The sequence below is a fragment of the Eptatretus burgeri genome, chromosome 4 (genome assembly GCF_056783735.1).
Source record: "Eptatretus burgeri isolate ZD-2024b chromosome 4, Ebu_testis_v1, whole genome shotgun sequence".
Classification (NCBI taxonomy): Eukaryota; Metazoa; Chordata; class Myxini; order Myxiniformes; family Myxinidae; genus Eptatretus; species Eptatretus burgeri.
In genome coordinates, this window is record NC_140964.1 from 13,764,261 (window position 1) to 13,791,231 (window position 26,971).

The window sequence follows — 26,971 nt, forward strand, 5'->3', positions numbered from 1 at the left end:
TATTTCCCCCTCTATAAATTGTCTCCCTAACCCCCTTTCTTGTCTCTGTCAGGCTAACCTATAGTCATCCTCGCCTACTCCCAACCCCTACGTTCCCTTCCCGAAGGGGAATAAGGGAGAGCCAGCGTCCTGTGTCGAGGCCCAATCCAAGCCTCAGAATGGCCTCCTCAGATCTCAGCGATCTACTAACCCAAGGTGGGTCCAGCGGCCCACAACGAGAGCGAAGGGATGGATGGTGCGGAGGGGTACACTTCCTAATCTACCCTAACCATTTACCTGTTAACTACCCCGGGCTTTCCAAAAGCGCCTCTCGCTTAATCTATTGGTTCTATCAACCCAGATTCCCGTCGCCTGTGTTGGTGTCCTCACAATTTCGGGCCTCGCCCTCCAATTTCCCTCGTGCCCTTGCACGGTTTCGTGGCTGGGACACGTGGCTCCCTTGGCAGGAACTACCCTCTGCCGATTCTCCAACTATGGCACCCCCGGGCACTAAACTGTCTCTGAGCCTACCAGCTCCCTAAAGATGGGGAGTGCCCTCTCTGGCGACTCCCCCTCGATGCCCACGTGGCGTGTTGGCACCCCGGGTCCCTTTCTGAGGGTCGCCCGTGCCCAGTACACTGCCCCCGTGGCATTTGGCGCCACGGGCCCCACATCATGCGGGCCACCCGTGCCCACTACGCTATCCCTGCCCCCCATGGGCCCTTGGCCTACCGCGGCCGACTAGCCCGGTGCCCGGGGTACCCACTCAGCGATACTCACCATTCGCAGCCACGCTCCCAACCCATCAACAGGGCTCCTGCACCCCTCCAAATGGGTTTCGGGCCTACTTCCCCACCAACAGCAAAACGACCTCCATTTTGTCAATTTGACTTACCCACTAACTCACTTTACTCTGACCCTGGAGTCCCTTGGGCGGGAATCACTCCTCCCCCCCAATCACTCATCACACCATGCATTCCACATTCACTCCATTCACTCAGGCCCGCTGGCCTCACTCACTCATCAAGTAGATTTTCCATTTCAACTCTTCTCAAACATCGCTGATCACTGCCATTCTTCTATCTGCATCCCCTAATGACCTCGTGCTCCCTGGTCGTCCCTTACACTATCGCACGTTCCATTTAACACTACATAGCTAAGCTACGTCCCGTCGTCCGCACTGCACATTCACAGTCTGTCCGTGTCTCCAAATATTATTTCCCATCTCCCTCCTAAATCTAAACTGAATCCCTCAACCTAATCCATTCCACGGGCCCCATGAGGACTTATCCCTGTCCCATGGAGCTGGTCTAACTAAACTAACCCTTCCCCCTAACTAGTTGCATCCTGTGCCCAGGCAGGGGGGGTCTTCCACCCCTTGCCCGGGAATCCTGTTCACCCAAAGCGAGGCTTGCTTTTTTCTTTTTTGTTAATGCATGCACCAGCGCGGCAACTCGCAACCTGCGCTCTTTTTCCCGTGACATCATGGCAGCTGTTCGCGCTTGACGCACCTCATCCCTTCTCGGACGGTACCATCTGTCAGGGACTTCCCTCCTGCCGGATTCCAACCCTATGTGCTGCTATGACGTCACCCTACGCATAAAAAAAACAAGCCTCGCGTTTTGAGGGGTTCCCCACACGAACACATGTGCTCTGCCCGTCGGAGCTTCACACATGCTCGCGTGGAGAACCCATCTGGTCCAAATCCACATCCAGCCTACCTTCTGTCCGTCTGCGGGATCGGCAAATCCACTGCGTGCGTTTACGGACCGGGTTTCACTCCCGCAGGCGCGCACGTGGCGGCCTCGTGCGTTGCACAGCACGGACCCCGCACGCGCTGCCGTGCAAACCCGTCACGGTCCCCAAAACAGCGACGGCCGCGACTCGGCCTTTGTCCACTGTCAGGCACCGTCGTTGTCGCACTCTCACGTACAAACTCCCACGTGCCACAAGGCTCACACACCTCGAGATGGCATTCACACTCGGGCACGCGGTTACGTGTTCGCGCATGCCGACCGCCATCTCCCTCGCATACAGCGACCTCACACACACGGTCTCTCTCGCACACGGCCGTTCACTCACGCATGCCCTTTCACTCGCACACATGGTTCCATTCACTCGCACACGTGGTTCCTTTCACACACGGTGCCTCATCCACACACGGCGTGCTGGGAGGCACGCACCTCGGCTCACTCGCAACCACGCACACCCTATTACTCACACACGCCGTTTCCTTTACACACAACCTTTCACCCACGCCATGCGCGTGTCTCAGCACACATTTCGCCACACTCGTGAACACACACACCGAGGCATTCACAACAGGGATTTATGCCACCACAATGGGTTCCGGGGTCTCCGAACCCGCCAAGCTCCGTGTGCACCCGTCCACAGCACTCGCTCCCTCTACCTCGCAAAGCTTGACCGGAGCCACCTGGTCGAGATCAGCTTCAAGGGAGCATAGCGGCTCCCTCCGTTCCTGAAGGAGGCTATCCGGCTGCTTGCACCGGGTTACGACATATTCCCCGAGCTCCCCCTCATCGTCCTCCACTAACTCCATGTGTGTGTGCTTGTCTTTCACCCCGTCTTTATTGTGTAGTCTCTCCTCTACTTTTTCTATCTCCTGAGTCTCTGTGCATTTTATTTCCTTTATTATCTCTCTCGTCTCCAAGTGTCTCGTACACGTCTCAGTCACCACATTTCCTTTTTCCCTCTGTGTCACCGTCACTTCCTTTGACACCTGCTCGAGTCTCGCCCAACGCGTCTCCCGAATTAATTTGTCCTCCACCGCGGGGCCGACACAGTCCACCCTCCCCCTCAGTTCGTTCGCTCCAACACGTGGCGCCGCCATTATGCCCGCCTGCAGGCATCACCCCACGCGCAGCATCTCAACCTGCAGTGTTTGCGTATTTGCCTCCATGTTGTTTTTTTTATTTCTTCCTTCAATTCTTCCTTTATTCCCTTTATTTCCTTCCCCATTTGTTGCATATTCACATTCATTTTGTTTTTCATTCTGCACGCGTTTGTTTTCATTTCCTTTGTGTTTGCATCCATCTTATTTTCCATCCTGCACGCATTTGCATCCATTTTTTTTTTCCCATCGCTTGCGTGATCATCTGTATCAGTTGGTTGATGTCCGATGACTCTCGCCGGGTCGATCCGCCATTGTCGGTCGCGGTTTCGCTGGGGGCTGTGTAATGTCCGGGGTGCAGTGAGGCATGGAGCGAGTGTGAGCGTAGTCGTAACTTTATTGCGTGCCCGGATGTACATTACTCTGAGCCTCTCGTGGGCGCATACAGATATATGAATGCCTAAGCACGTGACTATTATCACAAATACTCCACGCCCCCTCAGCACCCTATGCCCATACACCACACTCCTCCCTCAAAAAAGTATGAAAATAAAATGGCAACATGATACAAATCAAAAATAATTGACACGATGACACAAAAAGCAACTCGTGACAAAATGGCACATAGCAAAAGCATTGGCACGAGTACACAAAAAGCAACTGGAGAAAAAGGACACTAATCATCGAAAATCCCCCAAAGTACCATGTCGCTTGATCCGCCCTGGGCGGACAGCGCCATCAGACGGCCCATGCTTACACACCTTCTGGCTAGGTCGAGGTGACACCCCAGGCAAACCTCCCCCTGCACCATCAAACGTCCCGGGTCGACAAGCTTTCTCGTCTCCCTCGGACAGGACCGAATCAGGTAAACACCCGAGTTCACGAGTACACCATGTGGAGGTACTCGCTATTACCTTCAGAAAATGATTTTCGTTGTGCAGATCACCAATCTGGATGAAATTTAGCATACTTAAAGAATTTTAGACGCTGAGTCCAAATCCACTTGTTTCCACGTCGAGGATGTGACACAATTGGTCATTTTTGGCAATTAAAGATACACCGAACATTAATGCACAATTTGGACACAGAAATGAAGAATCAAGGAGAGACTGATATGTACGTCAAAGAAAACTCTTGTGAGGTCTTAAAATGATAAAATATGTTTATACAGAGCCATATTCACTGTTATTAAAGATGTTTATAATTAAAGGTCGTAAACCGAAGCAGTTACATATTTTTACCGACCGAAAACGTCTGGACCGACCAGACAGGCCTTCGAGTTGACCAAGGCAACTTTTTGCTTAAAAAGCAGCCACACTGGCTATTAAAGGTAGTTACATCGACTATTAAAGACAGTTACAGCGCCTATTAAAGACAGATACATTGGCTATTACGGATTAAATCAAAGACAAAGACACTGCGCGAATCAGCCTGATGAAAAGTAGAACCGCCACAAGAAGATTACTGTTTTCGAACTCCAGTATTTCTTGCTCTGAAGCAGTTGCTAAATTGGGCTCTTGACTGCAGTTATTACAAACTCAAGTCCACTATTACATGCTAACCAATCTGAATACTACTGGGTAGTAGATTACCACAGCAAAAGCAGTGTGACACCCACATTCACAGTTCGTCGTCGGAATCCTCGTCAGTTCTGCTTTCATCATCCATAAGTTCCATTTCTGGACAGGTCTGTTCATCGTTGGCGCAGTTTTGACCCCCACAGCACTCTGCGCAGGACAGTCTTTTTGACCGGCAAGAACACTGGTTGGTCTCGCATTTCGTCTTCTTGCAATTACATTTCGTCGCCTCTAACAGTTCCTTCGGCGCTGGTGGTTTGTTCAGCCAGTGAACAATCAGTGCTCCATTGCGTTTCATCCATCCGTGAAATGTAGGAGAAGGGGCTTCTATAAACCTCTCAGTCACGCGGTGGTGGATCGCAGACTGATAGTTCACTCTTTTGCAATGCAGCATCAGAGCGTCGCTTGTAGGCGGCAACTTCTTTTCTCCCTGCGACTGGCTGCAGAATAGCTTGTGGCGAGCCTCATCCACAGCCTTCATGGTCGGCTGATTGTACATGGCGCAGACGAATTGTTCCAGGTCGTGAATGATATTCTGATCTCGCGTGAATTCTCGACCAATGCTCCCAAAACAGGTGATGAGATGGGGACCCTTCATCATAGAGTTGAATGGCCTTGTTTTGCCCTTCCCATGGAATGCACTGGTGGGTATCACTTCCCGTGAAATTGTGCAAACCTATCAACGAATTGCAGACAGAACTTTCCAGGGCATTAATGTCAACGACGATAATGTCCTTGGGACTTCCTGTGACCAGATGGAAATTTCTCGCCCGAATCGACTTCGAGTGAGCCAATGCCAACACAAACACATCGGTGTCGAAACTCTCGAAGCGCACCGACTCTTCATTCTGTCCCACGTGAGCGCCAGTAGGAGGAGCTTCATGTCAGCTTCGTCATGGTCACATTCAATTTCAGGTACTGACGACGCAGTCATGACACCATTCGACGCCTTGATTTTCTCACATTTGCCGGCATGACTGACGTACGACAGCATGTCACCCAGTTTTGATGGAGAGATGTTTCTCGTCCACGATTCGACGAAGAACTCTATCGACGCCTCCTTGTTGGCTCCGCTCAGGAGATAATTGGCCCACTGTTTTGGAAGGGCTTGATCACGTCCGTAGATGGTTCGTTCCTGAAGATCGCCCGCCCTGCCCGCTCGTCTGGCATGCTCCAGGCACTTGATGCTGATACTTGGGTAAGTATCAAACACCACGTCCAGTCTCGAAGATTGATTATGTCGTGCTTTGGCCACTACGATGTTCAGCACTATCTCTTCCAGTTTGCCGAAAGTGTTATGCAGTGAACCAGCCTTTATCGCCTGAATAACGGCCATTTACATCCACAATTGTTGCATCTTGGATAGGCCGAGCGTCCACACGGCAATTGGGCCACAGTTTCAGTATATGGTTGCGGAGTTTGGCTTTGTCCGTCTTAGCAATCGAACCATCACCGGATGCCAGCGGGAAAGATATGTTCGCCAGTGGGTATGCGAGCAGATAGTGGAGTGTTACATTGCTTGACTCGCCAATCAACAGCAGTCGTGTGAAAAGACGACGTTCATTCGCAATTTCAACCTTCGGCGTCTGCTGGTGGGGAGTCGCCGACTTGCCTCGTGCCTTCAAGAAAGTTGCCAATTTGGCCTTTGAAATCGGACTGAAGAATGGGACCTCACCCGAGAGAAGCCGATCACGCATGAATTGCATTCTCTCCCTTGACATACACGTTCATCAAGTCCGTGGAAGTGGCTGTCGGTGCGATGACACCTGAAGTAATATTGACGAGTTCAAAGTGAGCGCCGGAGAAAGGGTTAATCATTTGAAGTACTGTGTCCATCACTTTTACCACCACTGCTTCATTCTTCTTCGAGCTCGACACATCCAAATCCTTTCTCGTTCGGGGCTCGTTGTGGATACCCGCCATGGACTCACATTTCCTTGCGATTTCCGCACGTACTGGTTGGAACAGGATCCACTTCTTCACAGCTGTGCTTTTCTGAGTATAACCAATGATGCCTCCACTGGTCTTGCTGTCCCTATTTAAAGTCTGCTCTATGATCTGATCACACGAAACACTACTAAATCCATAACGAGTATGCCATTGGGCAGTCAATTTGCCATCCATGAGCGCTTGATAGGTGTCTGGGTGGGAGTGCTCTGGCCCGGCCATTTCCAGCCAGTAAATGGGCAAGTACCTTGCATAGTTTAGGTGATCGTACACAAAGTACCAGGGCATTGACGCTCTCGTGATCGCAAGCTGTTTCAGCCAGTTCGAAGTACGAGTTGCCCGTATAAGCTCGAGTGCAAGCTCCACCATTTTCAAGTTGGGCCATGTAATGTCCACACTTTGGTGTTTGTTCAGGTCATCCCTCACCATGAGTGCTCCCGAGTATAGAACATGTAAATTGAGGTCTGATTCACCCTGCTGTGGACCCTGGCTGGCTTCATCCTTTGTAATTGACTCTATTTCTGCTGTAGAGCTGCTGTCTACAACAGCAGCCTGAGCAATGGAACCAACATCAATGTCCTTCATGTACACCACTTCGCTCTCAGACATTTTTGGTGGACGACAGAAAATCATGTCTGGGTACCGTTCCTGCAGTCTTTTCTTCAGTCTTCTTGCCTGGTGGTTGGCCTTATCCTGACCTTCGCATACTCTGAGTAGGTCATTGAACATCTCACACAACTTCTTCATATGTATAGATTGCTTTCCATCAATGAGTCTTACCTGGATGACTTTATCACAGAAAATGTCAAATGTTGAGTCATCGTTCACTTTCTGAGTTTGGAGTTTACTTACACTATGTCTGTGGTTTGTGTCATTCACATACTCATAATAACATTTATGGTGATAACAAACTGCCAGCGCCACACAGTCTTTATCCTTTATAGTTGTCATTATTCTCACATCACGTTCATCTCTCCTCTGCTCAGCAGTTTCCCTCAGCTTTCCTCCATCCTGTGTTTCTGCCAGGGACAACTGATCACGTTGAGATTTTCCTTTGACACGGATGAATTTTTTTTTCTGGCATATCACACAAATTCTTGGCAGTACACAAGATTATTTGCCAGCCACCCTTTCTGCAGAGAATCTGAGGGATTTTCTACATATTTTGTGGTCCGAGTGCCCCTCTTCTTCGAGTCCGCCCACCACCTCACTGGCTCGAGCAGAAACTGCAGTCATGCTGGCTTCTGATTTCCTTTTCCTGGCTTCAGTACGTTTTATATGATCCTTGTTACAAAACGACACATAGCAGAACCGGTGACGGCCGGCATCCGCAGGAGGATCAGTCATTGGCAGCAGTTTCATAATTTGATCAGCCAGCAAATGGCATTTGTTGATAGTTTCACTATCTGCCGCGTCGCACCAAGCCTTCGCACACTAACATACCTTAAGCCAGCTCTTATCCGTGAATTGCGTCACTTTTTCATCTTCCTCCCCGCCCAAGTGTGTAACAACACATATTTGGTTGTTGAAAGACCAAAAATCACTCAATCACACGACAGCCATGGGCGCCGCCATCTTGATTTGTTGTTTCCTGGTCGTTTCCTCCGTGATTACAAGCATGCCACGCCCACTTCACCGCGGTAATTTCAAATGGTAATAACTGTCGGTGTGTCAACTTGTGCATATGGAAACAAGTAGGAATTTCAATGGTGTGTTCTCATGAATGTACAGGGTGAATTTCATTTAGATTGGTGATCTGCACAACGAAACTGAACGAACCGACCCACCTCCACATGACCTATAGCCCCAAGGGCGCCAGTACGTCTGGCCTTGACGATATCAGGGGTGGGGGTGATGCTGAACAGCGAATCTTCCTCGGCTCCCCGCCAACAATCCGAACCAGGCGATTTGCTGGCTCCATTACCTTTGAAGGTTCATCGGTGGTTGAACGTCTCACATTTCCACACGGTAACGAAAACACATTAATACTGTTGGCGCAAATGTAAACTTCCCTGTACGCCAAGCACGTTTCCACATCTCAACCAACGATCCTGCCTGCTCGTTTGTGGCAGGATGGCACAACATTTTAACAAACGATTCTGCCTGCTCGTTTGTGTCAGGATGGCACAACAATTCAATAAACCGTTTAAGGTGTTGAACACCGCCGCGATGCACAAGATCATTACACACATCTGTGAGGAACGGCGGATCGTTGCCAGAACCCAATCTCTCGGGTATGCTTTTATTATCAATGATCGGCCGCAGCCCCTGCATAGCAATGCCCGTCGAAGCACCCCGCCAAACCACATGCTCCGGCCACCCAGAGAACGCACCGATCACAATCAAACACATTCCGCTCACGAGCGGCTTATCGGCATTTGCCTGCCCAGCAGCGCAATGCTTAACCACTCGTTCAATGTCTCTCCCCAACCCCTGCCACCACAACAACCTTGTGAACAACCACAACTCGGTTGTGGAATGAACGGCCGAAGGCGCAGAGACGATGCAGATCGCGCTCGAGGCGATCACATACTGAAAGATCGCCTGCACGAAACGAGCGCGCGCCGGATCATGAGCCACTCCCACCGTCGAAGGCAGCTCGCTCCAATCCCCCGTTGAAATCGCCTTAACGACACGTGAGAGAACTCTGCTCCAATCTCCCGTTGGAATCGCCTGAATGACACGGGCAAGTACTGTATCATGCGCCGACTCCACCGCGACCTGCTTGGCGGTGACCGGCCCGCCCTGGACCTGGCTCAGTGCAAACACATCAACCTGGTCAGCTGATTCAGATGAAGCTGGACCCTCCGCGCAGGCGAAGCGCAAGAGACCATCGCAGTCGGCATGCCCCCCGTTGCTCCGGAACTGTATATCGTAGTTGTCGGAAGCAAGGAACAGACACCAACTCTGCCTCCGCGCGACCCCTGCCTCCTCCTTCCTCAAAAGCTTTGCCCTCACGTGCTCAGTTGTACAGGCTCGTTGCAAAACATATCTTGATGCTTTTGAAAAACCTCCTCCGACTGATCCTCAAATCGGCTTGGCACGGGTCGCCCAAGGTGAATGGCTGGCGCCGTCCAGTCCAGCCTGAGGCTCGTCAGCCAGTCTCAGCCCTGGAGCGCCGGCTCCTCCCCTCGTACCACAAACAGCGAGAGCACGGCGCTTTGACCTCGCTTGGTCACAGATACATCTGTCACTCCAAGTGGCATAATCGCTTAGCTGGTGTACGTGTACAGCGTGAGGGTCGACCTGATAAGATGAAGACCGTGAAGTCTACGAGCGGTCTGTTCGCCCATGATCGACACCGCGGCCCCGGTATCAATTTTAAAAACGATCGGTGTCTTGTTCACCTCGATCTCCACTGTCAATGGTCTTGTTCCCATCGGACCAATTGAAAACAGGCTCATCATCGGCTGCCGGACCTGCTCCGTAAAAGCGTACGTCATGCACAAAACCTCGTATAGGTCGCAGGTCTTGCCCCGGGATGCAAAAGTGTACGTCATGTACAAACCCTCGTATAGGTTGCAGGTCTTGCCCCGGGTCGTCGGGGTTGCCTCTCACAGGTTGGAGATCTTGCCCGGGTGATCGGGGTTGTCACACGCCACGTGGACCTCCGGACCATCTGTGAGGCTCTGGCCGGCAATGGCTTGGACATCTCTCAGCGTCTGTTCGACGGCCGATGCCGTTGCGACTGCTGAATTGAACGTAATGTCCTCGTACTTCAGCCGTAGTATCGCCGAAACCATGTCCGAGTCTTGCAATCCAGCAATAAAACGATCTTTGAGCCTGGCCTGCCGTTCACTCGACGTGAATTTGCAGGCGACGGCGAGATGTCTCACCCGCGCGGCGAAACTCGCGATGCGCTCCCCTGGGCTCCTTGCCAGGTGATCGAACTCGTACGGCGCGAGCTGCGATGATTTTCCTGGCGCTGTGTGCACCTTGCAATCCAATTGCTCCGGAAACAACTCAAAGTCATTGCCAACGAAAACATGCACTCCGCCATGAGCGGTGATCCAATCCCATCCTCGTCGCCAACTGTAATGTCCGGGGTGCAGTGAGGCACGGAGCGAGTGCGAGCGTAGTCGTAACTCTGTTTATTGCGTGCCCGGATGTACATTACTCTGAGCCTCTCGCGGGCGCGTACAGATATATGCATGCCTAAGCACGTGACTATTATCACAAATACTCGATGCCCCCTCAGCGCCCTATGCCCATACACCACAGGCTGGAGAAGGATTTGGCGGAGGAGGGGAGGGGGGGTGTCAAAGCCCGTGGCCGCCGCGCCCATTTCAGGCTCTGGGTCCATTTGTGGGGGGAACTGCTCCTTCACATTAATGTCCTGCTCGGGGATTTCATCCTGAGCCATGGATTCTACCATTTCTACATCCATATCCCCGTGCTCCCATTCGCCTTGGAACGCCATCTTGCTTCTCGGAAATAATTTTTAAATGCCCGTAATTTGATCGAACTGGAGGGTCACCTCGCACACCCTTGATCCGTTTCCGTTAATTTGGTTTGGTGTGAAGGCGGGAGAGTTTGTATCCCACCCCTGACACCAGTGTTACGAATTCGCACCCGCCGACGTGCGAACTACCGCTTTCCACTAATAGTTGCAGCTCGCCCACCGGACAGACAATTCAGTCGTGACCTTCCGGACCAATGCTGGAACCCTGTCATGGGTGGGTCTTCAACCCCACCACGGCCTAGCCAATTTTCTAACCACGCAGGATAGGGTCAATCGCCGAATCTCGATATACCTAAGTACCCGTGCGGATAACTAACCGGCAGACCGTACCTCGGCGCAGGTCGGCTGGGACACGAACCACCCAGGCAGTTCGAATCCGTTCTGCAGTGATAACCAAGCGGGTATTATCGCCCGACCTCACCGGATCAGATTCTATTTAACGGGTATTTGAAACTCAACTAACATTCCGAGCTGTAATATGGCGTTCCAATGGGGGAAAAGAAAACACGACGAACGGGAAACATTCACACAAACACATTTATTTAAATCCACATATATAGTCAATCATGCAGGTATGGAAGCAAATAAGGCGAAAGCACTACAACCGACTATAAGCAATTTATGTACAGCCACTTAACAGTTTTACTTATTGACACGGTGCCCCCAACATTCATTTGAAACAACAGTGGGGAAATCTAACTGAACACGGACTTATCGGCATAACTAACTAAGAACCTATATGGTCTTCTGCGAATTTCCACAGCCGTAACTATATATATATATATATATATATATATATATATATATATATATATATATATATATATATATATATATATATATATATATATATATATATATATATATATATATATATATACATATATATATACACACATATTGCAATATCTCAAAAAGTTATGGACGGATTCCGCACAAACGTTGTTGACCAGTTGGGTGTGTAAAAAGGAATAATTTTATTCAATTTTGGTGAAGATTCGAATCTGCATCCGAGAATTTTTAAAATGATTCTTCACCATTGAGAGATGGGGCCAAAAACTATGATTAGCATGATACAGTATCTCTAAAAGTTGTGGGTGACTTATGACAAAATGAGGTGAAAGAGTTGGTTCGGTGACAAGAACAAGCCGATTCGATTTTGGTTCTGGTCCGGATTCAGATCCGACCTATCAGTGGGGTACAAAATCTAAACTGTTCAGCCTGGTGGAGGTATGTGTTCTTCTGAGTGCCATTCCATTTCCCCAAGTGTCACTCTATGAGTGATTTTTCATTTTCTTGCTTTCTTGTTTTCTTGTTTGTCTGGGCGATATCTCAGCCATCCTTTGTGCGAGGAAGCTGAAATTTATGTACAAAAGTGAAGATGTGCTTTGGCAAAAACGTTGTTTTTAGATCCTGGTGGAGGATCTCGAAGTCTTAAGGGGCTGTCACACCTTGACGTTTAAGCCAGCGTATGCCGACGTATGAAAAATTTGGCGAATACGCTGGCACACTTCGAATACATTATGGGTAAGTTTTGTATACGTTAAGAGCATGCTGAAGTACGCTGAAGCACGCTGGCATACGTCGTAGTACGCTGAGCTCCTCGACAAATTTTGTGCATGCTCAAAATTTTTCGACGTATGCCAGCGAATGACTCACACGTTCCGCATACGCTGGCCATAAGTTGTAGGCACGTTATGCGATTGTTGACACACGTCGACACACGTTACTTGAAAGTTACTCATAAGTCGAAATACGTCGAGGTAATGTCTAGCATACCCAAAACTTATTTCTAACCTATGAGTAACGTGCTTTGAACCTATGTGTAACGTATCTGCAACGCATATTGATGTAAGTAGATGTATTTGACGTCTTCCGGATGACCACAGAACTTACTGAACGTGTTTCTAACTTACAGCTACCGTATAATGGTGTATTGGCAGGGTTTAGGGGAAATGGTATATAAAAATGGGGTTCACACAGGAGCGACCCGTCAGTGTTCCAGACTCCATGGTTTTTTTTTTTTTTCTTCGGCATGACGGTGATGTTGACACTTCGATGTCTCGTGTGGTTATGATTTTAATCGTCGAGAGGAAGCCTTTTAAGAGGCTACGCCACGTGATCGTCGACGATACTCTGCCACGCGCTATGCTTAAGTTCGACTATCATTGGGCATAAGTTGTGAACGCTGACAACACGCTAAGCATTCGTTGGTATAAGTTATCTATAAGTTATCGAAACGTTCTGTGTACGTTACTAATATGTTATGCATACGTCCAACTCGTTAATATACGCCAAAAACTGAAAAAAACATCAATAGTTCAGCGTACGCCAGCGTTTTAGATCAATTTTGATACGTTGCCATACGCTGGCTGAATCGTCGAGGTGTGACAGGGGCTTTACTCACGTTGTTGTTCTTGTGGACTTTTTTGTTTCACAGCCCACAGTTTTCATCGAAATTTCCTGAAACGGCGTATATATGTAAAAATACCCTGCGCAGACAGTAACTATCTCCGATTTTGAAAAATCCTCCTCGAAAAAAAGTTATGACGTCAAACTCTCTCCACTTATGGAAATCGACAAAAAATTATCTCCGAAACTGGGAAAGCTTTTTGAATTCTGTTTGCGGGAATCGAACAGGGCATTAGCAGAGATGAATTACCACACATATGATACATCACTATGACGTCATATCAATTTTTATGACGTCATTCCTATTTTTTGACATTTTTTGTTTCACAACCCAGAGTTTTCATCGGATCTTTGTGAAACTTGCCATGTATATGCAGAAAGCCCAGGCGCAGGCAGTAACCATCTCCGATTTTGGAAATTCTTCCTTGAAAAAAGTTAACGTCATAATATCGCCGCTAATGGAAATCGACAAAAAATTATCTCCGAAACTGGGAAAGCTTTTTGAATTCTGTTTGCGGGAATCGAACAGGGCATGAGCAGAGATAAATTACCACACATATGATATATCACTATGACGTCATATCAATTTTTATGACGTCATTCCTATTTTTTGACATTTTTTGTTTCACAACCCAGAGTTTTCATCGGATCTTTGTGAAACTTTCCATGTATATGCAGAAAGCCCAGGCGCAGGCAGTAACCATCTCCGATTTTGGAATTTCTTCCTTGAAAAAAAGTTAACATCATAATATTTCCGCTAATGGAAATCGCCTCAACCATTATCTCCGAAACTTGGCAAGCTTTTTGAATTTTGTTTGCGGAAATCAAGCCGGGCATTAGCACAGATAATTTATCGCAAACCTGATACATCACAATGACGTCATATTAGTTTTTATGACGTCATCATGAAGGGGACGAGGATCTTAGCTCATTCGAGCTTGTTTATTTTTGGATTAATCAATTAATTGATTATTTACTTAATTATTATCGATTTATTCATTCCTTATTTATTTTCTTTCTCATATGGGCAATATCTCAGTTACCTTTTCAGCTTGGAAGCTGATATTCGGACACAACAGTGAACAAGTGATTTGGCTATAAAGGGAATTTTTTATTGAGTGATTAATCAATTAATTAATTTGTGATTCATTTTTCTATGAATTACTTAATTTTCAAAAAGTTATAGATTCAGATGAAACGGTGGTTTTGGTGTGCTGTCAGCCAATTGATTAAGAAATTCATTATTTTACGATTATTATTTATTTATTTTAATTGTGCAACTAATCCAATTAATCAGTTATTGTATACCGCTCTTTCCTAATTTTGTCTCTATGTGCTGCATGGCGAGAAAGTATCATTTGTACACATTCACCTCAGAAGTGCACTGCTTCCTCCCAATTCCATCTCCATGTGCTACACTGCAGCATCGCCGGGCACCAAAGGCGTTCCGGCAATGTCGTACGCTGGAGGATTTGTTATTTATTTATTTTGGCATGGGGGCGATGTCCTACAAATGCAGCTCTACTTGTTTAGATTTCTGTTTTCATTGATAAGTTTCGCTGAGATTAACCACTGTTTAAAGAGCAAATTAACCACAAAAGCCACTGCATATGCTCAATCTCTGAAGGTCCAGAGAAATCTCTCATTTTTCCACTATGGAGGATGAACGTACAACCACGTTATGCACATTATGAAAAAGGCAAAGCCTAACACTAATAGGCCCTAAACTAAACCAAAGCTAATGTGACATGCTCCACGAATGCACTAACTTGAACAATGAGGATATACAAACATGACATTGCTGATGAGTATAGACATTCTCTGCGACACCTTAGATGGCATCCCAATAAGAATATCAAACGAGGCTTTGCCAGGTGTGCACCTTTTTCATTTTATTTTTTAATTTGGGTATGGAATTTTCTTGGATTGTGCTGTTCAGTTCAGGACAATGCAACTGCCATACCTTTTTGGGAGACTTTCGGAACTAAAGGTTACACTGGGATTGAGATGTTTGTGCTGAATTGCCTTCGAGTTTCTCCATAATCCAATCTTTTCTCACTCTTCTTCCGAGCTGTGACTCCTTGCGAGGTGAATCCCCATGTATCGACTCAAGAATTGCAAAAGAAGTTCATGCTTTTGTGTTACTGCCATTAATTACTTTATTCAACTTTTTTTATCTACACAGTATCTTTTTTTGCATTCTATTTGTTCCTGTTTATACCATCTCTAGTTTGACGCTTGCTTCTGACTTGTTGAGTTCTCGCTTTTATACTTTCACTTTGGCAGTGGCAAATTAATCCTTTTCTCTGTTGGCCTAATACTGCATGGCAGCACATACTCATTGGTGATCCTTGTTTAAAGTTTGTAAATTTAGAAGCACCACAAATAAAACTAGAAAGCATCTGAAAAGACAACCCTTTTCACCTCAAAACAATCAGCTTCGAGCACTTTATTGGTGAACCAATTCAGTGACCCAATGAGCAAACCCTGTTCAAATTTCACGTCAATCGGATGAAAATTGACTTTATGCAACCTTGAAGACCTTTGACCTTTTGAACTTAAAAAAAAAAACAATCGACTTCGAGCTTTTGAGTGGTCAACCAATTCAGTGACCCAATTTGCAAATTCTTAAAATTTCAGGTCAATTGGATGAAAATTGATGATTTTATGTGAGATTGACCTTTGACCTTTGACCTTTTAACCAAATTATAAATTTGACTTCTCTATGTTCTCCTAATCAAGCTTTGTTGAGAATTTGATGACAAAAGCTCAAATGATAAAAAGTTACGGCCCGGACAGACACAGACGAGACAGACAGACAGACACACACAGAGAGAAGTGATTGCAAAACCCTTTCGCCTGCTGCACGAGGAATGGTCCAACTCAAACAGCACTCGGGAAAGCACATACCTCCGCCGGGCTGAACAGTTTACGTTTTGTATCCAACTGATAGAACAGATCTGGATGCGGACCTGAACCAAAATCGAATCCGCTTGTTCTTGTTACCTAACTAACTCGTCCACCTCGTTTTGTCATTACTCGTCCACAACTTTTTGAAATATCATGCAACATATAGTTTTTGGCCCAATCTCTCAATGGTGAAAAAAATTCTCGTGTCCGGATTTAGATCTACAACAATATCGAATTGATTCGTTCTTGTGACTCACCAAACCTGTCCAGCAAGTTTTGTTCGAATCCGTCCATAACTTTTTGAGACACTGTGTTGTATATCATTTTTAGCCAAATCACTCAATGATGAAAAATCACTTTAAAAATTATCGTATCCGGATCGTCACCAAAATGGAATAATTTTGTCCTTGTCGCACACCCAACCTCATCACTAAATTTCGTCTGAATCCATGCACAACTTTTTGAGATATCCTGTTCAGAGACAGACGGACGTAAAAATATAAAAATACAGACTGACAGGTGTAAAAACATAACCTCCGTCCATCTTTGTTGGTGGAGCTAATAAAAGACAGGAAAAAAACCAACAAACCTGGACTACACTGGTCACACACATGAGCAACACTGCTCTCATAAACCAATTGGTTATATGTAAACATAATATGACAAAGGCAAAGCGATAATGAACACAAAAGCAAAAAGGATTTATGGTTTTAGATCGAATAGAAATGATGCTGAGTCGAGTATGTTGCATCAAAAATAGTCTAAGTGTTATAAAAGAACTTCAAATCTGAGGATTTTCTATTTTCCATCTTTTTCTTACGTCTTTCCGCCACCTCGTCAGAAGACATGGATATTTGACTTGATTCATTTTATTTGTCTGTTTTCGTATAACCAGAGCTTCACACAATTTGTATTGCTTGTTGGATCAGAAATATTTAAGATGCAAAAAATTAATTGAGATTTGATCTTGAATTGTTCTCCAGTTTGTCAAAGTGTTTTCTATGTTTTTTTTTTTAAACCCTGAATGTATCACAATTCAATATTTTGTGTTTATTCATGCCTCCTTTGTTGTTTTGCAGCTTCTCAACCCAAACTACATTTATGAAGGTATGACACTTTTTATTAATTTATTTGTTTGTTTGTTTATCAAGATTACCAGCAAAGAACCTGTCTGTAATTTCCCCACTTTTACGATGTCTATGCCGGTTTATTATTGTTGTCCCACACATGCAAAGCAAAAATTGTGGTTAAGCAATTGCTTCGCTTCTGTCTCTGTCTGTCTACAACGTTTATGATCGAAGAACAACTTAATTTCAGTTGAATGTTTAGTAGGGTCATTTGCTTGGAATCTGTGACCATTTTGTTCCTCCCTTTTTCTCTCAATGGATTTGACAACCTGAACCATTTTAAAGGAAAATTAGCTCCTATGCCCCTCTGAAAAATGACGGCCAACTCTGCTGGAGCCCAATATTCAAAATGGCCACCAACGCCATCTTGAAAAACATGAAATGTCATATCTCTGGCATCAGATGAGCTACAAGGATGAATGAGGTGTCATTTTTCACTAAATCTGGCATTACAAATCCACTGGAATGATTATTGTAGAGTTTAGGGATCATTCTGACCTCACAATCCAAGATGGCCACGCAACGCCATCTTGAAAAACATGAAATGTCATATCTCTGGCATCAGATGAGCTACAAGGACGAATGAGGTGTCATTTTTCACTAATTATGGCATTACAAATCCACTGGAATGGTTATTGTAGAGTTTAGGATTCATTCTGACCTCTACATCCAAGATGGCCACTGTTCGCCATCTTGAAAAACATGAATGAGATGCACTGGAAGTACGAATGAGTTTTTTTTTTCGCTAATGTTTGCATGGCACTTACTCATTCCAAACTACATACTAATTGTACATACTAATCTGCCACGTCACTGTCACTACATGATTCACTGTATGAGCCACTATCAGAATCACTGTCCTCACTTTCACTGCTATCATCACTGTTGTTCTCTGCCTGCGGATTTGTAGGTAGTGGTATGGATGGGGGAAGTGGGGGCTGGGTTGAACGGACAGGCATACATAGGCCATTTACAAGATGCCATCCATGGCCGATCGGTGAGGGGTGACTTTTCAACTCCAGCATGAGCACGCAGACAGGATGATCACCAACAATTATTGCAAAAGGCATATTTTTTTCTTCGAATGATTTTGCAAGCTTACACATCACATCAATGAGAATTGTCTTACTGGGTGGGTTGAGATAGGTCATGTGGTATATTGCTCGACTCTTCTCATCTGCATTTGACATGCTGGCGTGAAACCCTGAAAACCCAGGCACAGTCTGTTCTTCTGGCTTAGGTCTCGTTCGGGCATCTTGCGCCCTGGCCAATGCATGGATCACACCACCAATTCTTTGCACCGATGTGTCCGGAGGAGGAGTACTTTGATCAGCTGGTGGCTTCCTGGGAGGTGGTTCGTTCCCCACGCTTCGCTGTCTTGTATGGGTTGACTTTTTGCATTTCACTTCCGAGCTCTTTGAGAGTTGTTGAGAGGTTTGATGCAAAGTTGGCACCGGGAACTGGTCTATCCTCGTGATTCTCGGAAGGAAGTTCTGTATCAAATGATTCTGGCTGCACAAACATGACATTAGTGCGGTGTGACTGGCCAGCACCGGTCAGTGTGTCACTCTTGAAGTTATCGTTGTCTTGGGCCTCTCGGAGGTTTACACGCTGCAGATATTGAGTGCTTTCATTTGAAAGGGGCTTGTGGTCACTTATATATTTGCGCCAGCACACACGGTGGTAGCGGATTTCCAAACCAAATGCTGTTTGACGATCTGGGATGGATGCAATCAGAGTGTCAAGTCTCAATCTCATGACCTCATCTTCCAGACAGACAGTATGTAACTTGAATTTAGTCCAGGCATCTACTGTTGATTGGAGTAAAATCTGCTTGTCACGATCACTGCTATTGTATGCCCCTTTCATGCACCACACACATAGAGTCTTATCGTGAAGGACAACCATACTGGAGCGGGGCCTTTTAAGTGCACTGGCCTCTGGGGAAGGGTCTTGTTGATCTGATGCTTCATCTCTTTCAAGACGTTCCTCGGATTTATGTTTGCGTTTTTCGGTTCGAGAGACCCTTTGGTCTCTTGCGTGACCCTTTGGTCCCTTCTCCCAATCCACATTTTCATGTATATGTTGAAACTTATCAAGGTCTTTCCATTGCAAAGATTTTTCCCAGATGGATTCCCACTTCTCAGGTGTAATGTTTTCCAAACGATCATCTGCGGTACATCGCTTACCACAGAGTAAAATGCACTCGTATTCATTTAATGTCTTGTCTGGTAACTCTTCACTCTCTCTTCTATTATCCATTATTTCAGTCACTTCACAAGTCGGCGATTTTCATCAGATGGGCATGCGATGCATCTGAAACAGTACAAAAGTAATATTAGATATACACTTGATTTTTTTGCCATTTCGTTGTATCTGGGGAAGCGATGCAGCTGAAACAGTATAAAAAGTAATATTAGATATACACTTGATTATTCCCCACTTTGCAGTATCGTGGGCATGCGATGCATCTGAAAGAATATAAAAAGTAATATTAGATATGCTAAAATTAGTGGAAAACAACTCACATGCCCATCTAGCTTATCTTGTGCCAGAGACATTACATTTTTTACTGCCTAAAACCAACACCCTGAGTACAACCACCAGGTTTCAACTCATTACATTCAGCAGTTTTAGGAGTGCATAGAAGTTAAACAAACAAACAAACATTTCTCCTAATGGTAAAACAAGATTGCATGGCAGTTGAATCCTCCGAGAGTAAGAGTTGTTTTTTTTGTCAAGTAAATCTTCACAATTTTTTTCACACTCAGCATCCCTACTTTTGTTGTGCTCACTTTTGGCAGCAAAATGTTGTGATTAAAATATGTTTGGCATGGCAGTTCTAACTTCTGGGAGTAGGATTTTTGTTTTACCCCCATAAAAGCTTCCATTGCACACCCCAAGCACAACCACAAGTTTTCTCCATATTTTGGCCAGCAGTTCAGGAGTGCATAGAAGTTAAAGAAACAGAAAAATAAGCAGACGCTTTTCAAATGCCAGAGTATGATAATATGTTTTCCATTCGTCCACCATTTAAAATTAAGTTGATGCAGAATGTAACCCTTTTTCTTGTTATTTAACGCTGCTAGTTCGAGTATTTTAATTTTTCTTTCACTTCTGCTCTTTTCTCGAGAGCCCATGAATTTATTTTAGCCAAATTGGGACATTTCGTCATGCCTAATATTTTGTATCAGCATCCATTCAAAAGAGCAAAAATCGAGCATGTCAGACATGCTTCAGATTCAATGCTCTTCTCATTCCTCACATTGGCATGTAACTGGAAGATTGTTACAAAGGGAACTAGAACGGTACTCAGTGGAGCACATACCTTCGCCACGCTGAACAATTTACGTTTTGTATCCCACTGATAGGACGGATCTGGATCTGGGCCTTCACCAAAATCTAAATGGCTTGTTCTTGTCACCGAACCAACTCATCCACCTAGTTTTGTCATCCGTCCACAACTTTTTGAGATATCGTGCTATATATCGGTTTAACCCCATCTCTCAACGGTGAATAATCACTTTTTTAAATTCTAGTAGCTGGATCCGGATCCGGATCTTCAACCAAAACCTAATGTTCGTCCTTGTCACATATTCAACTTGTCCACAAAATTTCATCCGGATCCGTCCACAACTTTTTGAGATATCCTGTACACAAACAAACAAACAAACAACAAAAACAAATAAGCAGACAAACAAACACAGAGAAAGGGGTGAAAACATAACCTCCTTCACCTTCGGTTTTGGAGGTAAGAAATACATAAGCTACTTACCAGGGATAGAATTTGGACCTGAGAAAGTCTCTGAGTCATGACTGAAGCATTATCATTGTCTGAAATGGTCTCTTTCTTGTTTCAGGTAATGTGTGTGTGTGTGTGTGTGTGTGTGTGTGTGTGTGTGTGTGTGTGTGTGTGTGTGTGTGTGTGTGTGTGTGTGTGTGTGTGTGTGTGTGTGTGTGTGTGTTGTGTGTTGTGTGTTGTGTGTTAGTATATTATATCATCTGTTATGTTCCACCCTTGTAGCATTTTGGTCACGATTGTTCTGTCCTATTGTGAAAAGTTACATTGTGATGTTTGTGATTGAAATAATGAAAAACTTTCATGCTGCAACATGTTACTATATGCTGATGAAGTGCTCATGGGTACAGTGGCACCAGAATTTTTGCACCCAGTGCAAGATGCAAGCTGTGCTGTGGGTGAGATGGCTACTTTGCGTTGCAAGGTGTGTGTACGCCCTCGAGCAACCATTACCTGGCGTGGCCCGAGTCATCAATGTCTATCTAATGGCAGCAAGTATTCATCGATGTACAGGTGAATGTAACCAACACTGTGCCAGGGTTTAATTGGTGGTCCTGTTTCAGCTTAATACTTTGTGGATCATTTGTATTGTGAACTAAACCCAGGAGACAGAAACTATCTTTACCTGATTTGCTTCCCATGTATTTATTCCTCACTCCGCTGACACAGTCGCCACTGCTTCTTCTTCATCTCCTACTCCTTCACACTTCTCAGTTTATTCTCACATTTTACCTTTTTTCCTACCCTTTAAAAAATAAATACCTTTGGTGAGATCCAATTCCAAAATGAATCGGTTTCTATGAAAGATACCATTCTGAGCCCTTGAAAACCAGAGGACTCTGCTGTTGTTGTGCTCACTTCTTCATCTAGTTGCTGCTGTATGCCCAGGAATTATTTGCCTGATGGATATCTTTCCGACCCACACAAGTATCATTCCGTGAATGTCTTTTCCTTCCAGCGACTCCGGTGAGGTCGTGCTGAAACTATACAACGTGACTCCACAAGATGGTGGTATATACACGTGCACAGCAATGAACGAGATAGGGTCGACAACCTCATCGGCCACGCTGCGTGTGCAAGGTGTGTGCATACTCGCATTTATTTGTTCTTGATTACCTGGTGAGTACATTCAGTGGTTTCTGTGGCCTGAGCTTTTCCGTATCCAAGTCAAACAGTTGTTCCCCCATGCACACGAAACAAATATCAGGGTTAAGCAATTGGTTCATGCCTGTCTGCGTCTCTGTCCGTCCATCTAAAAACGTCAGTTTATGATCGAGGAACAACTTAATTTCAATGGAACGTTATATTTTCAACAATAATCTGAACACGAATTGGAAAACGAACCTGTAGTTTAGCAGTACCTTGTCTCTGAATTTGTCTCGATTGCACATGCACAGAGAGGAGTGAGATCATATCTTTACTCTTTATGCCTGTCCGGCAGTCAAACAAATTGAAAATCATTCAAACCAGGAAACTCACTGTTTTTAAGAATGTTACAAAGGACACAAACAACAGGCACAAATAACTAATGCACGTGTTAGGCTGGTGTAATCGACATTGCATAAACGGCAGTAAAATGGCAGTAAATTACGGAATTTATTGATATGACTTTTGCAATCTTTATTTTGTTGACATTAAATCATATACTTGCACACTCTCAAACACAAATCGCCTTCTTGTAAGTTCTAAGAATGTCCAGTTTTGTTAGTATATCAGAGACAAAGTACTTGGACATGTCAAATAAGGTGGCGTATCAGACTTCAAAATGTCAAATAAACCGTATGTCTTGTGTTCCAATTGACTTTGTAACAGGTGACATGACTTATGTGTTTGTCGTTTCATATCTAGCTTTTAAACATACTGGTGATGTTAAACCCCCAATCATAGACCGAGGAATGGGTAAAATCAATGAAGGTGCATTCATTGCTGAATGGTCCAATTGTTTTTCTTGGTAGAACATGATGTAAATAATGATGAGATCAAGCAATTTGGTTGTTGAAAATTGATTTTGTTTCACTTTAACTTGTTGATTTGCTTTCCTCCACAACATGGCATAGTTATTTTTGCTATTGGGTGTGGCGAGCAGGTGTGCCAGGAGCCCCCGGCCGTCCGGTAGCACAGAATAGGAGCAGCACCTCAGTGTTGCTCCGCTGGTACACACCAGTGATCACAGGGAACTGTCCCATCTCCAGCTACACTGTGGAGTACCATGAAGAAGGTAAGCTTGGAAAGTTGACCCCAGCACACTGTTGCCATTGAAAATTGAAATCACTGCAAATTGTTGTAAAATATTCACATGAGACTTGTGCATCAGTCTCGATTGCCATCCTTTGTTTCTTGTATTTCAACCTCGTGTTTGGGATTCAAGGTGTCAGACTATTACCATGATAGGGAATGTCAAATGTGTATTGTTGAGTAACTCGTACGGAAATCAGATCAGTAGGCTGCAACTCATCATTTGAAGGAGAGGAAAAATACATGTTGCCACTATATATTCACAGGTGGAAATAAAGTACAACAGGTGCAGAAAAGGAACTAATTATGGAAAGACACAAATGAGATGCACAAATAATGAGGAACCATAACTGAGAGATGTATTATATACAGTGACTCGAGAAAGTCTACACCCCTTTCAAATTATTCACCTTTTGTTGCCTTATATCCTGGAATTAAATTGCATCAAATCAGACTTTTTACACAATTATTTACACATCGTAACCCACAACTTCCAAGTGAGAAACAAAATTCTACAAATTCCAGAAAATTAATTTAATATAAAAAAAATAGAATATCTTGGTTGGATAAGTGTCCACCTGGTAAATAGCAATTGTAAATTAGCTCAGGTGTAACCAATCACATTCAAAATCACACACCAAGTTAATTGGCCTCCACCTGTGTTAAACTGTGGTGATTCTGATGATTTCAAAATATAATCAGCTGTTCCTGAAGGTTTCCTCTGCTGGGTAGTGCATTTCACAGGAAAGACTTAACCATGAGTACCAAGGAGCTTTCAAAAGACCTCCGGGATAAAGTTGTGGAAAGGCACAGATCAGGGGATGGGTAGAAAAATATTCCAAAGGCCTTTAATATCCCTTGGAGCACAGTCAAGACAATCATTAAGAAGTTGAAGGTGTAAGGTACCACCAAGACCCTAACTAGATCAGGCCGTCCCTCCAAACTGGATGACCAAGCAAGGAGACTGATCAGGGAGGCCACCAAGAGGCCAATGACAACTTTGAAAGAGCTCAAGCTTTTATGGCAAAGACTGGTCACTTTGGAGTCTTTGGAGACCGCCGTCTGGAGGTGTCGTCCACCAGACGGTGGTCTCCTTGGGTTAACCTGAGGCGGTCCCTTCGGGTGGGTGCCTGGAATGTCCTATCCCTAAGAGAGGATGATCACCTGTCTCTGTTATCATCTGAGCTCAAGCGTTTGGACATCGGGATTGCAGCTCTCTCTGAGGTTCGGAGACCGGATTGCGGCGAGATAATGGTGGGTGGTTACACCTACTATTGGTCTGGTCGCTCTGATGGTTACCATACCCAAGGAGTTGCTGTAGCTGTGTCCAATAAGCTGACCCCAATGATAATTGAGGTAACACCGGTCAACGAGCGTATTATGAGATTAAGGATTCGTCACTCCTTAGGTGTCATTTCCCTGGTCTCTGTTTATGCTCCGACTGAGGCGAGTGATCTCACCATGAAGGATGCATTCTATGCCACACTCGAGTCTGTGGTTGATCAGTGCCCCAGACGAGATACACTTCTAGTCTTGTGGGATTTCATTGCATCGACTGGAACTGATAGGGACGGTTATGAGGTGTGTGTTGGTCCCCATGGGTCAGGAACTATGAACAAGAATAGCACTAAGTTCCTTGACTTTGCAAGAAGTCATGGACTTAGGGTGGCTGGTTCATGGTTTCAGCGCCCACAAGCTCATCGCTGGACTTGGTATTCCAACGCTGGCGGTGTGGCAAAGGAGATTGACCATGTCCTCATTGACGGTCGTTGGAGGATGATCCAGAACTGCAGGGTCCACCGGAGTGCTCAGTTCCTCAATACTGACCACAGGCTTGTTGTCGCAACTCTAAAGCTGCACCTTAAATCCTGGAGAATGGTACCATCCCAGCCGAGGCTGGATGTTGGCCAAGCTCAGGGATGAGAGAGTAGCTGAGGAGTTTGCGAACAGGCTGAGTGGACACTTGGGGGGGGGTCTGGGTGCTTTGGGGGGTCCTGAATAGTTGTGGAGCGCCTTCAAGACCACCGTCCTTGATGTTGCCAGTGGATGCCTTGGAGCTCAACGCAGGGCAAAGAAGAATTTTGTCTCTCAAGGGACACTGGATACCATTGACCAGAGTCGCAGGGCCAGGCTGAATGGCAGAGCTGAGCTGTTCAGGGAGCTGAGGCGTAAAACTGTACGTGCACTGAGGGTGGACAAGGAGGCCTATGTGCGAGGAATCTGTGAGGGGGTAGAGCATCACCTGTGGACAGGTGATTCTCATCCCACTTACAGGGGAATTCGCGCATTACGTTCATCCAAGCCCATCCCTCGGAGCACTACAGTTCGAGCAGAGAGTGGTAGGCTCTTGACAGAGGAGTCTGAAGTGAAGGCCCGCTGGGCCGGTTACTTTGAGCGGTTGTACCAGGCTGATCCCCCAACTGTCGAGTTGGATGTCAAGGGTGTTACAATCCCTGTTGCTGACCCTCGAATCAACTGTGGTCCACCTACACTTGTGGAAACACGGGCTGCGGTGAACCAGTTGAAACGGGGCAAAGCTCCAGGGATCTGTGGCATCCATGCTGAACTTCTCAAGGCTGGTGGAAATGCTGCACTCGTGTCGTTGCATGCAGTTTTGTGCTCTGCCTGGAACACAGGCATCATCCCAACTGACTGGAAGAGGGGCCTTGTTGTCCCGCTCTGGAAAGGGAAGGGTGATCGCCAAGACTGCAACAACTACCGAGGGGTGACGCTGCTCTCAGTGCCGGGCAAGGTCTTTGCTCGGATAATTCTTGATAGGATTCGCCACCATCTGCTTGAGCACCAGCGTCCAGAGCAGTCAGGCTTTACACCAAAGAGGTCAACGATTGACCGTATCCTTGCACTTCGTGTCCTCACCGAACGCAGACGAGAGTTTCGGCAGGGGCTGCTTGCAGCCTATGTTGATCTCTGCAAAGCGTTCGATTCAGTGAATCGGGATGTCCTCTGGAGGATTCTTGGTCTTCGTGGGGTGCCACCAAAACTGATCGATCTGATGTCTGAACTCTACTCTGGTACTGAGAGTGCTGTGAAGTTTGGTGGTACCATCTCTGACTTATTTCCAGTTGTTACTGGAGTTCGTCAGGGATGTGTACTTGCCCCCACACTTTTCAGCACTTGTATGGACTGGATTCTAGGGAAGATGTCGGAGAGATCAAGTTGCGGTGCGTCATTTGGGAATGTCAAGATCTCAGACCTTGACTTTGCAGATGATGCAGTCATCTTTGCGGAGACTTTAGACATCCTCTTGGGGGCCCTCGAGGTGCTGAATGAGGAGTCGGAGCCGTTGGGATTACGGGTTTCTTGGGTCAAAACTAAGATCCAGGCTTTCGGTGACATCTTGGATGCTGCTGTCCTGTCTGTGTCTGTTTGTGGTGAGGATGTTGAGGTCGTGGATAAATTCACTTACCTTGGCAGTGATATTCATGTCTCTGCTGGCTGCGAGTCAGAGGTCAATAGACGTCTGGGTCGGGCCTGGGGAGTCATGGATTCACTGGATCATGGGGTGTGGCGCTGCCGGTACCTGTGCGGGAGGACGAAAGTCCGAGTCTTCAGGTCCTTGGTACTTCCAGTCTTGCTCTATGGGTGCGAGACTTGGACTCTGACCATGGATCTGAGACGGAGACTTAATTCCTTTGGTACCAGGTCTCTTCG

The 26,971-nt window shown here is 45.8% G+C and overlaps 2 protein-coding genes across 2 annotated transcripts in view; both read left to right on the plus strand.

The window, feature by feature from the left end:
- LOC147027501 (triple functional domain protein-like) overlaps positions 1 to 26,971 on the plus strand; it is a gene marked incomplete at its 3' end in the record, with an annotated part of 489,834 nt that overhangs the window by 315,742 nt on the left and 147,121 nt on the right. The window lies entirely within an intron of this gene.
- Positions 17,285 to 24,261, plus strand: LOC147027502 (kalirin-like). The gene is made up of 3 exons (XM_085876971.1): positions 17,285 to 21,577; positions 22,023 to 22,144; positions 23,151 to 24,261. Exons 1-3 carry the CDS (start codon positions 21,378 to 21,380, stop codon positions 23,321 to 23,323), a joined length of 495 nt encoding a protein of 164 aa, XP_085733097.1. The 5' UTR covers positions 17,285 to 21,377; the 3' UTR covers positions 23,324 to 24,261.

Excerpts from the sequence above, each read along its gene's own strand:
- LOC147027502 (XM_085876971.1), top strand. The coding sequence starts at position 21,378 with ATGTTACTATATGCTGATGAAGTGCTCATGGGTACAGTGGCACCAGAA. Across the intron at positions 21,578-22,022 it reads AAGTATTCATCGATGTACAG|CGACTCCGGTGAGGTCGTGC; the intron begins GTGAATGTAACC and ends TTTTCCTTCCAG. Across the intron at positions 22,145-23,150 it reads GGCCACGCTGCGTGTGCAAG|GTGTGCCAGGAGCCCCCGGC; the intron begins GTGTGTGCATAC and ends TGTGGCGAGCAG.